This window comes from Pelophylax lessonae (genome assembly GCF_965119305.1).
Source record: "Pelophylax lessonae genome assembly, chromosome: 5".
In the NCBI taxonomy this organism is placed as follows: Eukaryota; Metazoa; Chordata; class Amphibia; order Anura; family Ranidae; genus Pelophylax; species Pelophylax lessonae.
Genome location: NC_138772.1, coordinates 177,373,077 through 177,388,441, shown reverse-complemented (window position 1 = coordinate 177,388,441; position 15,365 = coordinate 177,373,077). Strand labels below are relative to the sequence as shown.

Here is a 15,365-nt window from a genome sequence, read left to right as displayed (position 1 = left end):
AGATATAATAAAATATTTACAAAAAATGTTAGGGATGTACTCACTTTTGTGAGATTCTGTATATTTAGTTGTCAAACAGATCTTGTATCCACAGAGTCTTTATCCTAGGTTTTTTTGGCAGGTGATTGTATGTAGAAATGGCCTTCCAACTGAGAGTTTATGTTACAATTTATGTTTTTGAAGGTAAGCACCATAGGCACTTTCTTTGTAAGAGTATTTTAATTAATTCAGACAATAAAGTTCCCTTAATTTAACATTATATTGATTAGACATGCCTAATAAAATAGCCTAGTTAACAAATTTCAACCTTGTTAGAGCTTAAAATGCCATCAAAGAGAGACTATTCCTTACCTCATAAAATGGTTCTTTAGTGAGATCTCATTTACATCCTGCTGCTTATCTCTGCATAAGTATTTACAATGTTTCACATGCTTTAAATATACATGAATTAATGTCAGGTTGAGTTGTGATATAGAAGCATGAGAAGTGATAACTATTGGTATGAATATTGTTGTTGAGGCAAGAGTGCGCTAGCTGATATGGAATGCAAACTCCTCTAATCCAAAATACATTTTCCCGCAGCAACTTGGTTTATTCAGAGACACATTTATTGGTCTTCCAAACAGGTGATGAGAGTCCATAGAGTATTTGTAAATATTACAATTATCAGAGGCCCTCAGAGTCCCATTTAAAATACTTAGGCCGGCCATACATGGTTCGAATCTCAGCCACTTCCTACTAAACCGGCAAAGATTCGAACTGTTAATGGGCAGGCTGAATGTACCAAGTTGAGCAACTTGGGTGCAACCAGCCTGCCAGATTCTCTTATCCGCTAGCAGCTGCTATAGCCAGTAGCAATAATTACTGTCTTTTCCTGGCAGGGACGGCTTCCCCCGCTCACCCTCACCCCCCTCTGGGAGCAGACAATCACTCTGCAGGAGGGATTTCTGTCAAGGTCTGACCTTGCTCTCCTGTTGGCAGCCATCTTGGACATGTGCAGACTGCTGCCTCTTATAAACTCTGATTGCATCAACACTTGTCTGCTGCTTGGATGTCACACAGTGATGATGCTGCACACCTGACTATATCAATCACCTGATGGGTTGCAATCCTTGCCCTTGGGTTTGTGCTCCAAGGTGATCCACTGCTAGCAGTCTTCTGTTCTCTGTGTTCCTCCATGTCTGACCAGGCTTGGCTGACAACTCTCCTGGCTCTCGACCCCGCATCGACAGACAACCCAGCATCGGCAGACTACCCACTTCTGGACTTGACCCTGGCTTGGATGACCACTCACTTCTGGACTTGCCCTTGGCTCTTCCTGATCTGGGTCCTTTCTCTTGCTGTGCGTTTATTGTTGTTTGCTCCAATAGACTGCCTTATTTTACCTGCACCCTGACAATTCTCCTGTCAGCAGTGTCTGTGTTGATGGGGGAGTCGTGCAAATTTCCTTCCTGTAATCCATGGTTGCAAGAAAAAGAAGTTTGCACCGTGTATGGCCAGCCTTACTCCATTTCTGTCATAGGAAGCATAGAAACACTACACCATCCAGAATTTATGTCCCACCTATAATATGCACCTAGGTATCTTCCATGCATGCAATAATGTGTGTTCTCATCTAGACCTGTGCTTCCATAATTATGATGTGTCAATGAAATGAATGACTCTTAACAGCTAAAAACTTTACTTGAAATACCAGTGTCTAACACTGGAGGGGTTTCTGATTGGTTGACCAAATACTTTTGATCTTGTTGTTAATCAAGAAAAGACCCTACTTGTAGTTACTAGAACTAGCAATTAAGGTAACTATAGTGTTTCCCAGGTAAACAAGTTGCCCTATGAGCCATAAAAGTCTAATTACCATCACTACTACTACTTCTGGTACTGTATAGCCAAATCATCCTTAAATCTGCACCAAAATGTACCATTTGAAATGTACCACAAACTAGGAAAAACATTTAACTCACCTCCTTGGATCTTTAAGACCCTTTTCATGCCTAACCAGATAAATCTGCATTTCACAACCCTTTGTAGATATCTTCCTTTGTCTAATGTAAATATAAACAGGTTATTCCCCAAATCCCAAGGTAAGGTATCTGTCTATTGCATAACATTAGGTTTAATTAGGAGTCCCTTTGATGTGAAAAATTGACTTGTCACTGGCCTGTCCAAGAATGTACGTATGTGAATATATACTGTATAAATATATATATATATATATATATATATATATATATATATATATATATATAGATATATATATATATATATATAGATATATATATATATAGCACACAAAGAATGAAATGTGGCCATGTTTTTATTGAACACACCATGTAAACATTCACAGTGCAGGTGGAAAAAGTATATGAACCCCTAGACTAATGACATCTCCAAGAGCTAATTGGAGTGAGATGTCAGCCAACTGGAGTCCAATCAATGAGATGAGATTTGAGGTGTTGGTTACAGCTGCCCTGCCCTATAAAAAAACACACACCAGTTCTGGGTTTGCTTTTCACAAGAAGCATTGCCTGATGTCATGATACCTCGCACAAAATAGCTCTCAGAAGACCTATGATTAAGAATTGTTGACTTGCATAAAGCTGGAAAGGGTTATAAAAGTATCTCCAAAAGCCTTGCTGTTCATCAGTCCATGGTAAGACAAACTGTCTATAAATGGAGAAAGTTCAGCACTGCTGCTACTCTCCCTAGGAGTGGCCGTCCTGTAAAGATGACTGCAAGAGCACAGCGCAGACTGCTCAATGAGGTGAAGAAGAATCCTTGAGTGTCAGCTAAAGACTTACAAAAGTCACTGGCAAATGCTAACATCCCTGTTAGCGAATCTACAATACGTAAAGCACTAAATCAAAACCTCACCCCAACTGTGAAGTATGTTGGGGGGGCATCATGGTTTTGGGCTGCTTTGCTGTGTCAGGGCCTGGATGGATTGCTATCATTGAAGGAAAAATGAATTCCCAAGTTTATCAAGACATTTTGCAGGAGAACTTAAGGCCATCTGTCTACCAGCTGAAGCTCAACAGAAGATGGGTGTTGCAACAGGACAATGACCCAAAGCATAGAAGTAAATCAACAACAGAATGGCTTAAACAGAAGAAAATACGCCTTCTGAAGTGGCCCAGTCAGAGTCCTGACCTCAACCCGATTTAGATGCTGTGGCATGACCTCAAGAAAGCGATTCACACCAGACATCCCAAGAATATTGCTGAACTGAAACAGTTCTATAAAGAGGAATGGTCAAGAATTACTCCTGACCGTTGTGCACGTCTGATCTGCAACTACAGGAAATGTTTGGTTGAAGTTATTGCTGCCAAAGGAGGTTCAACCAGTTATTAAATCCAAGGGTTCACATACTTTTTCCACCTGCACTGTGAATGTTTACATGGTGTGATTAGTAAAAACATGGCAACATTTCATTCTTTGTGTGTCATTAGTTTAAGCAGACTGTGATTGTCTATTGTTGTGACTTAGATGATGATCAGATCACATTTTATGACCAATTTGTGCAGAAATCCATATCCAAAGGGTTCACATACTTTTTCTTGAATAAATATATATATATATCTACACTCACAATACACTACAGGTAGTACCACTAGATCATTCACCGTTGTGAATACCGAATGACTAGAATTACAGAGGAAGTGGTCTGCGGGGTAAACATGGAAGTTCTATGCTGTGGAGGGATTTCAAACAATGTTCTTTTTGCTTAGTCTAGAATACTCAGTCCAGGCTGTTCGACTGATAATGTGACGCTGTGCCATCTTTTTTATTTGATATCCACCTGAGAAAGTGTACAGTAATATTTCTAAAGAGTATTTTGTTTGTAAGAATTGCAACGCAAGCTTACATACAGTATTCTGTTAAACAGTCATAGAGGAATTTAGAGTCTTATGAATTTAAGTCCAAAATTGATGGAGAAGGCTAATCAAGAAGCACAAAAGGTATTTTGTGGTCTATATGTTCCCTGACAAGGTATTAAATACAATGAAAATCTACTGTAACAGTATGTTTTACACCATCCTAAAAACATGTTTACACTAAAAGCTCAACTCCAGCCATATTTCCTTTCTCTTTTGGTTTGAATAGACTTATAGAATAGACTCAAATTGAACAGTATAATTTAATCTGTGACATTCATGTGTGCTTCAAAGCAGAACTTCCATATTTCTTGGGTGAGAATTACAATTTTTTAACCACCTTGCCCCCCCCCCCATGCTCTTGCGCAGATGTGCCACAGGGGTTTGGGCCCCGGGTACAAAGACGGTCCTTGTGCATGCATAGGAAGTCACCTGAGAGTGTGCTTAAGGGCTCTTTCAGGTCTCAGTAAACACACCTGCACACATGCTATAATGGTGGCACTGGGGGGGAAATGAAGATCCACTTTAAGTATAGTAAATGATTTTGTAAAATTTTTATTGCTATCCTTGACACTGAGATTTCACCAAAGTTCCTGTTTCTGTCGCCACAAGACAAGGTAATTAGGGGAATGGTTGTCAGTGTCACCCAAACTGGCAGACCCAGACAGTAACAATAACTCAGGAGCTGTTCAAACCTTGCCCCATGTTACTGTTAAACAGGTGTTTTTTTACTGAATATGTCCTCACTGGACAGATTTCTCATCACATTATGTCCTGGTAAAAAGACACCCTGCAAAACAAAGTGAAAAGCATGGGCTAAAGGTAAGCTTTACAGCACATTTTTTTTAGAAGATAAAAAGGTACTTTAACCTAACTTGTTTTAGAGCACAGAATCACAGAAGTAAAACTTACACCTTTTAGAATATCAGTCTCTGTTGACACATACTACCCTATACTGCAGAAATTAAATGCAGACTGGCCTAATTTTTTGTAACAATTTAGAAAACGACACGATTATGTAGAGATAAAAATACATACCTAAGATATACTAGCTAAGCTGTCAAATTGTTTGTTGTTTTGCATAAATAGGAAATTCGTGCCATCACATTTAAGATGTAAAATTGTGATTGCTCTTTTAAGAAGGGTGAATCATTGCTTGTTAAATTATCCAAATCATAATGAATATAAATCTTAGACTATGCTTTTAGGCACTGATCAGAATAATCACAGTGTTAGAGTTATTCATTCTAAAAATTGCAGGGGAAGCAAATGATAAACATTGGTTTGATTAGTGATCATAATAATGCATGTCACAAAAATGTGTGGGTTAAATTGATTTTCTATTTGCCAGGAAAATTGCACAACCACCTGAGAGGCACCTTAGCAAACCAGTGTGTTTATAGGGTGTTAGAGGGTTGTAGATAGTGCTGAAAATGGTCCAAACAACCTATGTAGGAATCAAGGCAAGATGTAGAAGGGCCAACTCAATTTGGAAATTGTCATGACCCAGGAGCAATGAGGACCTACCTGGTGCTCCAGACCAGAACAGATCATCACCAACAAGGGGAAAAACTGCTATCTGAAGGAATTATGAGCCTCAAACATCGAAGTATCGGTCCAACAAACCATCCACCAAAAAATAGGCAGAAAAGCACACTACCTGACCGGGAGAAAACTAGACAAACAACTAAGGTGATCAACAAAAAAGGAAATGTTTATGGAGCTAAGTCCCAGAGAGAAAATATTTCTCTAAATAGAAATTCAAATAAACATTCTATCATACAGTACTAACATACAATAGCAAAAAGAAAAAAAACATTTTTGGATAACTGCAGGAACAGCATAAGCCTAACATACCTAAGCCTTGGCTTCATTGACAGCAAGATTTGACAGAAAGATCATGTCCAGAGAAAAACCAAACAGTCAACAGCCAAAGGCTAAAGTTGTACACTCCAAACCTTGGACTTCAGGGAGAGAAGGTTCCATGATATCACAGAATATTACCTGATAGACAAGCATTTCTCACTCACACACAGCATCATACATTTCCAGGGTGCAGGTGAGCCAGCTGCCAGTACTATGGTGGTAACACATGATGCTTATCCAAGGCAGGCAGCACTCATGGCAGCTATGGTGAAGAGCAGGAGCTAGGACCCACTTGTGAAAAGGGGGACGGAAACTGAGGACTCCACTGCGATAAAATGGGTGAGGGGGAACTGAGGACTCTGATTTTAAAGAATGTGTGGGGGAAATGAAGACTCTGATGTGAAGGGATGAGAGAGGGGACTGATAACTCTGATGTTAAAGAGGGATAGTGATGACTCTAATGTGAAGGGAGGGGAAGCAAGGACTCTCGTGTGAAAGGGGGGACTCTAAAGTGATGGAGAGAAATCTAAGTGGCGAGAAGGGAGAAAAACCATTGAGGTGGAAGAAAGAAAGTACTAATCCTAAATCCTTATTAGGGAGAGAATGGAGTGATCAACAACACCTGTATAAAAGGGTAGGCAGAGATGAGGACATATTGAAACGCAAACTAGCATAGAACAAAAAACATGTGAACCAAAACCAGAAGGAAGTCCTTCCAAACAAAACCCAGGTGTTTCAGGCATGCAGTAGGATTGAGTGTGGGGGGGAGAGACGGAGGACTCTGATAGGAAAGGAGATAAAAGAGGGGACTGATGACTCTGATGTGAAAGAGGTATAGTGAGGGCTCTAATGTAAAGGGAGGGGAAGCGAGGACTCTTATGTGAAGGGAGGGATTCTGGGGAGAAATCTTAATAGAAAGAAGGGGGAAAAACTCTTTAAGGTGGAAAAAAGAAGGTACTAATGAAAAGAAGTCCTCCAAATTCAAAATCAAGGTGTTTCATGAATGTGGTAGCCACACTGTACAACTGTCTAACCTGTTATTAAATATAGGATTATATGATATTTTAAGATCTGAATCATCCAAACTACCACTGTAAAAAAAACAGAATCCTCTGCAAGGAGCAAGGGGTAAGAATGCTTGTACTAGCAATAGAAATAATCACCTGATAGGGAATAGGAAAGACGAATCTATGGAGACTTCTTCAGAGGACCACTGCTCAGAGATTTTAAAAAATCTATCTTCTAGTAATCAGGTCCCATGAAGGCCTTTGGATTTAAATGATCCCATTTAGGGTAGTACACAACCTTCCAAAAAAGGATACTTACTTGTAGAGAAGTAAGGAGTGACACACATGTGCAGAAACCACACTGTTGGAAGTGGGGGGTCATTTGAAGAGGGGATCTGAAAAAGGAAACCATATTTACTATAAGAAAGCCAGTGTTGTCATGAATGTCAAACTCAACACTGTCCAGGGGAAATTCTCAAATCTTTTCAGAGATGAACATCTCGCAGCCTCTAGAGGCTAGTTTAAAAGACTGACCCAGAGAGGGATACCCTGAACTGTCTGTTCTAAAGTACCCGACTCAAGGAGTAAGCATCTTTCTGATGTTAAGGTGCATACAGATTGCTATAAAAACATCAAGACCTCTATGCCTATTATTTATTAACACATTAGGGCTAATTTTAATACAACAGAGACCGAGTTAAACCTGCAAGATACTATCTATTCACAATTGATAACATTACTCACAGCGCCACACCTTTTAATTCTTATACCTGACTTGTATAAATGATCACAACAATGCACCAAATGCTACATCTAGCATTACACTACTCCCATTACTGTTCGTAAATATGCATACAATTATGCGGATATAGCAATAATTTATAGCCCACAATACTCTTAAATAGTTCTCATAATCCTTCCGATGCTGTAAACCAAATGTGTGTCAGTTACTCATTCAAATGTAATTCATCCGTGTCAATGCGAATTCATCTGTGCAGTCTATTGTGCTGATAATCAATTTGTGCTGTGCATACTCAATAATGTCCACACTTACCAAAAAGTATGGATCCCATGCATAGGCATGCAAGTCAGATGCGCCTTTAAAGGATGGTATCTCCAGATGTGTACTCTCCGTCACTGTACTTTTGTTCCCCTCCTACCTCTGTTAGTACAGTCTGCAGGGAAGCCCCTGTGTCTCTCATGGCTGCAAGAACAAACAAGGGAGTGCTCCCATAGTGTGAATCCACTTTATTAAAATAATAGTTTATAAACAGACTGGCCCATACCTTCTGGTGAGTGTGGATACGAGATGAGCACATTATTGAGTATACACAGCACAAATTGATTATCTGCGCAAGAGACTGCACTGATGAATTCACATTGGCATGGATGAATTAAATTTGAGTGAGTATCTGGCCCACATTTGGTTTACAGCATCAGAAGCACTATGAGAACTGTTTAAGAGTATTGTGGACTATAAATTGTTGCTACATCCAGGGGTGTATCTGCCACAAGGCAAACAAGGCGTTTGCTCTTGGCAGCATTTTTCAGGGGGGTGGCACCGCTCCCAGGGGCCTGAAACCAGAGGCCAGCAGGTCGGAGTCCCATGCGGTGATCGTGCCTCCGCAGTCTCGCTTTACACAGCTGGTAATAAGGAGCCAGCGGGCTGCGGGAAAATTAGTCTGGTGTCATTTTTGGGGGGGGGGGGGTGGAAGAGCCTCTTGATGTAGTATAGGGGAGCCCCCCTCTCTCTCATCCCCTATCTCTGTCACTCCCCTCTCTCATCCCTCTCTCTCATCCCACCCTCTCATCCCGCCCTCTCACCCCCCTCTCTCCCTTTCAACCCCCCCTCTCTCTCACCCCACCTCTTTCTCTCACCCCCCTCTCTCTCTCACCCCCCCTCTCTCTCTCCCCCCACCTCTTTCCCCCTCTCTCTCTCACCCCCCTTTCTCTCTTACCCCTCTCTCTCTCACCCCCTCCCCTTTCTCTCTCTCTCTCTCTCTCTTATCCCCCTCTCTCTCCCCCCTTTCTCCCCCACCTCTGAAGAGGTGGATCTCTAAAAGGAAGAGGTGGAGTCTAATGAGAAAGGGGTGGATTTTAAATGGAAGTGGTGGGACAAATTTAGATGAAGGGGGCGCCAGATTTTAGTGTTGCCTAGGACAGAACAAAACCAAAATAAATCACTGGCTACATTCACATTGTTTTATGCATTTTTATGAACGTATTGAATGTAGCATTTGGAGCATTGCTATGATCATTTATATAAGTCGGGTATAAGAATTAAAAGGGGTAGCAATGTGAGAAATATTATCTGTAGTTTGAGGTTTTTGCCTTAGTAACAGCAGCAAACATTGATCATTGAGGTTATCACTGTATATAAACACAATTAGTAGTGAGGGTTTTCATTTTAATTTCCAAGAGATTCTGGGATTCAGCAATTAATCAGAAGGGTAGCGCTGTAACAGTTTGAATGTATCTTTTCACAAGGTTGTACCTGGCAAAAAGCTAAATCAATGTTAACATTCAGGTATTGAATTGACATTTGTGGCTTAAGAAAATATTTCTGATGTTAATAAAGCATAGGTAAAAAAAAATTCACACATTATTTTCTCCGTTTGATGAATCACACACTGCAGCAGATTTCAGTACTACTAGTAGAAATGGCAACTCAAGTGTGAAAAAATGAACAGGGCTCTTAAAGTATACCTCTCAGAGAAAAATATAAACAAGGGGTAAATGGATGGAGCTAGTTCTTAACCATTGGGTGCAATTCATTTTAGTGTGTTTGCACTGAGCAGGCAACTCATATGCACTGGTGACCTAAAAGACCTGTAGATTCGCACCTGAAAAACAATATAGAGTGCAATGCTCAAAGGTAAAAGTCCAAAAGTTTAAAGGGTAATGAATGTGTTTCAGGGGTCTGGAAGTGCCCCATTCATCAGGGAAAGAAAAACTATTATAGGACGACCTGGGGTTGCTTTACTAAAACTGGATAGTGCAAAATCTGGTGCAGCTCTGCATAGAAACCAATTAGCTTTGTTTTTTTTTTTGTCAAGGCTTAACCACTTAAGCCCCGGAAGATTTTACCCCCTTCCTGACCAGGGGGTATTTTGCGATTTGGCACTGCGTGACTTTAACGGACAATTGTGCGGTCGTGCGACGCTGTATCTAAACGAATTTGGCGTCCTTTTTTTCCCACAAACAGAGATTTCTTTTGGTGGTATTTGATCACCTGTGCGATTTTTTGATCACGCGCTATAAACAAAAAAAGAGCATAAATTTTGCAAAAATAGCAATATTTTTCACATTTTTTATATGAAATTCCCCCCCAAAAAAAATGTAAAAATCAACTTTTTTTAACATTTTCGGCCAATTTGTTTTATGCTACCTATGTTTGGTAAAAAAAATCGCAAAAAGCGTATTTTGATTGGTTTGCGCAAAAGTTATCGCGTTTACTAACAAAGGGAAAGATTTTTGTCATTTTTTTTTTTTTTAACGCGCAATGGCGGCGATCTGAGATTTTTTTCGGTACTGCGACATTGCGGCAGACAGATCGGACCCTTGACTGACATTTTTGACACTTTTGGGGTTACCAGTGACATTTCTACAGTAATCAGTGCTATACATATGCACTGTTACTGTAAAAATACACTGGCATTGAAGGGGTTAACTTTTTTTGAAAGGGAGGGGCTATGTGTGTCCCTAGGGGCGTGCTTTCTACTGTGATTGGCTGTGGCTTCAGATGTATGAAGAGTGATCAACGGTTCTACATAGTAGAACCGTATGATCATCCTTCATACACAGGGGAGAATGACAGGCAGCTTGTTTACACAAACCGCCTGACTTTCTCCCTCTCCCCCGCCGATCGCAGAGTGACCGGCGGACATCGGGTCCGCCGGTCACACGCGCGGGGGGGTCCGTGACCACGCGGGAGCGCGCCTCCGGGGGCGCGCGCTCGCTCCCTAGACCCTCACAAGCTAGTGACGTAGCCCTACGTCACTTTGCCTGTGAGGGGCTGACTGCCGACGTAGATCGGCGTTAGGCAGTCGGCAAGTGGTTAACCATTAGCGACCACCCTATAACAGACATGCGGCTACAGAGCAGCCACTGTGCTCAGGATCATGTGTATATATACAGGATCCTGCACTTCTGGGTAGTGGGTGCAAATGCTCCGGCAGCTTGCTCCCGCTGTGATTATACACAGCAGGAGCCAATCAGCGGGTACCTCAGACGCAATGTACACCAACATCTACCGATCATTTGCTACAGAGGCAGAACAGCAGTCTGCCTATGTACACAAGGCAGATTGCCATTTTGTTAGTAGGGAAGGCATGGATCCTGTATTCCTGCAAAACAGGAACATGGATCAGAGCCTTCCCCTAGGAAAAACACCTCCCACACTATACAAAAATAAAGGCTAGGCCCACAGTTAACACTTTGATTGCCCCTGATGTTAACCCCTTTCCCAGCCAGTGTCATTAGTACAGTGACAGTGCATATTTTTAGCCCTGATCGCTGTATTAGTGTCACTAGTTCCCAAAAAAGTGTCAGTTAGTGTCTGATTTGTCCGCCACAATATAGTCCTGCCATAAGTTGCTGATTGCCGAAATCACTAGTAAAAAAATAAATAAAACAAATTCCATAAATATATCCCATAGTTTGTAGATGCTAAACCTTTTGCCCAAACCAATCAATAGACGCTTATTGGGATTTTTTTTTACCAAAAAGCTGAAGCAGAATACATATTGGCCTAAATTGATGAAGAAATTAGATTTTTTACATTTTTTTATTGGATATCTTTTATTACAGAAACTTAAAAATGTTATTTTATTTTTTTCGGCTTTTTTTGTTTATAGCACAAAAAATAAAAAAACTCAGAGTTGATCAAATAGCACCAAAAGAAAGCTCTATTTAAGGGAATACATTAATATTACTTTTATTTGGGTACAGTGTTGCAGGGGATGCAATCGTTGATTAAAGTACCACAATGCCGTATCGCAAAAAATGACCTGGTCATGAAGGGGGGATAAATCTCCTGGAGCTGAAGTGGTTAATTGAACAAGCTGAAGGTGAAAGCTGATTGGCTACAATGCACAGCTGCGCCAGATTTTGCACTCTCCAGTTTTAATAAATCAAGCCCACTGTTCTGCAGCTGGTTATTTCTATTTATTGTGGATTCTTTTACTAATAATGGACACTTTTGGAGACAATCCTAGAATGTAGCACTCAAAATTGCTCTTCAGAAAGAAATATGGTACTGCCATAGCTGGCCTCCTGAAAATATTAGTTGGGTGACTGTGTCTGGTTTTAGTAGTTCTAAACCAGGGATCTTCAAACTTTCTGAACAAAGGGCCAGTGTACTGTATTTTAGAATTTGAGGGGGTAGAACTGTGTCCAGTGGGAGTAGAAAATGCCATGGCGTCAATTAGAGTAAAGAATGCCCCATCATTGGTATTAGCGGAATGAATATTGCTCCATTGTTATTATTAGGGGAAGTGTGCTCCGTCATTGGTGTCATTGGGTGAAAAAATGCTCCATTGTTGGTATCAGGGTAGGAATATTGCACCATTATTAGTGTCCATTGGAAGAATAGGGCCCGGCAGTTGTTGTCAGTGGTAGGAATAGTGCCCCATCATTGGTGTCAATGGGAAGAATAGGGCCCTGCAGTTAGTTGGTGTTAGTGGGAGAAATAGTGTTCCATCATTGGTGCCAGTAGGAAGACTAGTGCCCCATTGTTGGGGTCAGTGGTAGGAATAAGTACCCTGTTGTTGGTATCAGTGACAGGAATTATGCTCCATTGTTGGTGTATCAGTGGGGGAATAGTGTTCTAAGAGCCTGTAAAAGGCAAGCAAAGGGCCCCATCTGGCCCCCGGGTCACACTTTGGAGACCACTGCTCTGAACAATTCTAACCTGGAACAAGCATGCGGCAAAGGAGAGTTGGAAAACATCATAATTCTGTATCTCTACTTGATGAAAGCATTGAAGCCAAAGCATTTGCATAACAGCAATCAGTTGCCAGCAATGGCTTACATTTTTCAGGCAATGTTTGGATTGAAAAGGTAAAGGCACATCTGATGAACGTAGAATTTTGTTTTCATTTGTTAGACTTGGTTTCCAAACACTCAATACAAAAAGACATGCCAAGTGTTCCAATTTAGCTCTTTCCTGAACATAAGTGCTAATATTGTTTTTATTCTTACTTTTGATGTGTGACAAAGTATTAAGCAAAAAGGTTTGATATCTATGTTTACTGTCTTTCAGAAATGGATAAAGTTTAAAAGGGATTTTGAAAATTTTAGAACAGCCTGCATACCATGGGAAATGAAGATTAAAGAAGTGGAAAGTATGTAGGATCTATGTACATATTGTTTTAAAAGAGCACATTGGATTCACTTTCCCAGTGTTCTCAGAGTCTGGAGTCTTGCACCCACTTGTCTTAAATAATCTTCCAAATTTGACTAGCTGTCTAAATAATGCTTAACTTGTACTATACATTAAGTGACTTCTTTTATCAAGCCTATTGAGCATTTACCATTAAATAACAAACATTCTATAAACCGAGTAAGGTCCAAGAAGGTAAAAAATAGAAAGTGCAGCCTCTTACCATCTCCTGAAGAATGTTTTTAACCCCCTTCTAAGGGTAAAACAAATCTAAATGCCTATGTACAATTTTGCAACTTTGATATTTGTTAGTAAAACCATACATATCGTCACAACTGCTTTGTGCATCCAGGTGGATAATACCTTTTTTTTAGGACAAACTGTGCTTTCATTTGGTAGTAAATGGTTATGGATACCTCCTGATTATTTTTTTTTATTATCAAAGGAACACTGGCCAAAAATAGTAAAAGAAAATAATTTTATTTAAATTTAGCTGTATATTTTTTGTAACTATCACAACCTACCACCAAAGAAAAACCCCAAATAAATTCTCCTGCTCCTTATGATCGCAGCGATACCACATATGCGTATGTTATTTGTTGTTTGTACCCATAGTACAGCCCAGAAGCAATAGTGAGAATTTAGCTTTTTTTTTTTTTTTTGCTACCTGAAATACACTGACACTGATGCTAATTTAAAAAAAAGAAGAATCCTGCCCCAAAAATACTGACCTTGACCTTTGACCCTTAATTGACCTAAACACCAACCCTGGCACTAACCTAGATCAAAGCTCGATCTAGGTATTTTTCTTTATTTTTTATTAAATTTTTTTTTTTATTATTTATTTATTTATTTTATTTTTACACACACTTTTTTTCCTCTCTACAAGGAAAGCGAAAGATACAGTGTATCTTTCCCCTCCATTCACAGAGATAGAAACACAGGGGAGGGCTACTACATCGATCAGGTGACCTGGAATCAAAAGTTCTGTGTCCCGATCGTTAATACATGGCCCGGGGCTCTCGGTGAAACTCCAGTCTCCATGCTGGTAGCGCGCAGAACATTACAGTAAATGGAGAAGAGCCAGCTGAAGCAATGCTCTATAAATCTGAGGACAGTGCAGAGGTTTTTTTGCTCACTTGGTATTTCGTAGTAAAAGATAACATGTGATTGTGTGCTGTTTCAGGTCACTTTGGATCATCTGTTGCCTCATATTTTATATTCCTAAGATGGATGTATGGGGTGAATCTCGTTCTCTTTGGCCTAATATTTGGACTTGTTGTAATTCCAGAGGTAGGTAATGTTTCTACTACTGTTTACTATTTGTGGCTAAAAATCTGCATGAAAGGCTTTGTTCCAAAGTAAACCTGCTATGTTCTGATAGCCAGGCATGAATAGATCATTGTAATATTGTACAAAGCAACATTTGTTAAATTAATAGCGCAGCTTTTTTAGGGGATGTCATGGCCTAGACCCCGGGGATTTTGGAATAGATATTTTGCCCTGCAGAGCCAGGTTCTTGGAGTGACAAGCCCTGTTGAATGAGCCACTCGAGAAAGTTCCCTGTGCTACTCAGTAACTGATATTGTTAGCAGCTAAATTAACAATCAGATCATGGAAACAGACTTCAGTCCTCATTTCTTAGATACGGCAAAAAGTGTCAAGGATCATAACCCATGAAAAACTTAGAGGCATCCTTCAAGATACAGGCAAACACTTTGAAAGCGTCTGGAGGCAATAGGCATGCTATATGCGTATTGACCTCTAAGTCTCTTACCATTTTGGGCTTCATATTGGTTTTTCATGAACAGTCCTCTGGGATTCCTCCTTTCTTTATCCTCCCTCCTTAGCTTTCTTTTCTCTGTCTCTTTTGTTAATTGCGGTATAAGCCAGCATTGGTGATACAGTCCTCCAATGCAGTTATGGGCCTTATGGCCTTTATCATTTTCTGTGAATTCTTTCTTGTTTCGTCTTCAGACACTTTAGTCAATCTTCTTAGTGTAATGGTGGACTACTATTACATTAATGTTGGTTTTGCTTGTTATAACATTCTTTCTTACTCTGGATTGTATCCTAAATCTGTAATAAAACATTGAAAATAAAAATTACTAGCGCAGCTCACATTAATTAAATAGGAACATTGAATATTATGGTTAAATGGTACATCAAAGGTGTGTGAAAACCCATAACAACCAAAAATTAGATACATCTACCTCTGCCAGATATACCAGAATA

At 40.1% G+C, this 15,365-nt stretch overlaps 1 protein-coding gene across 1 annotated transcript in view; it reads left to right on the top strand.

The window, feature by feature from the left end:
* TMC2 (transmembrane channel like 2) overlaps positions 1 to 15,365 on the top strand; it is a gene marked incomplete at both ends in the record, with an annotated part of 186,184 nt that overhangs the window by 45,496 nt on the left and 125,323 nt on the right. The window contains 2 exons of the mRNA XM_082258912.1: positions 13,011 to 13,092; positions 14,317 to 14,423. Coding sequence (XP_082115038.1) covers positions 13,011 to 13,092; positions 14,317 to 14,423 — 189 coding nt within the window. The remainder of the gene's footprint in view (positions 1 to 13,010; positions 13,093 to 14,316; positions 14,424 to 15,365) is intronic.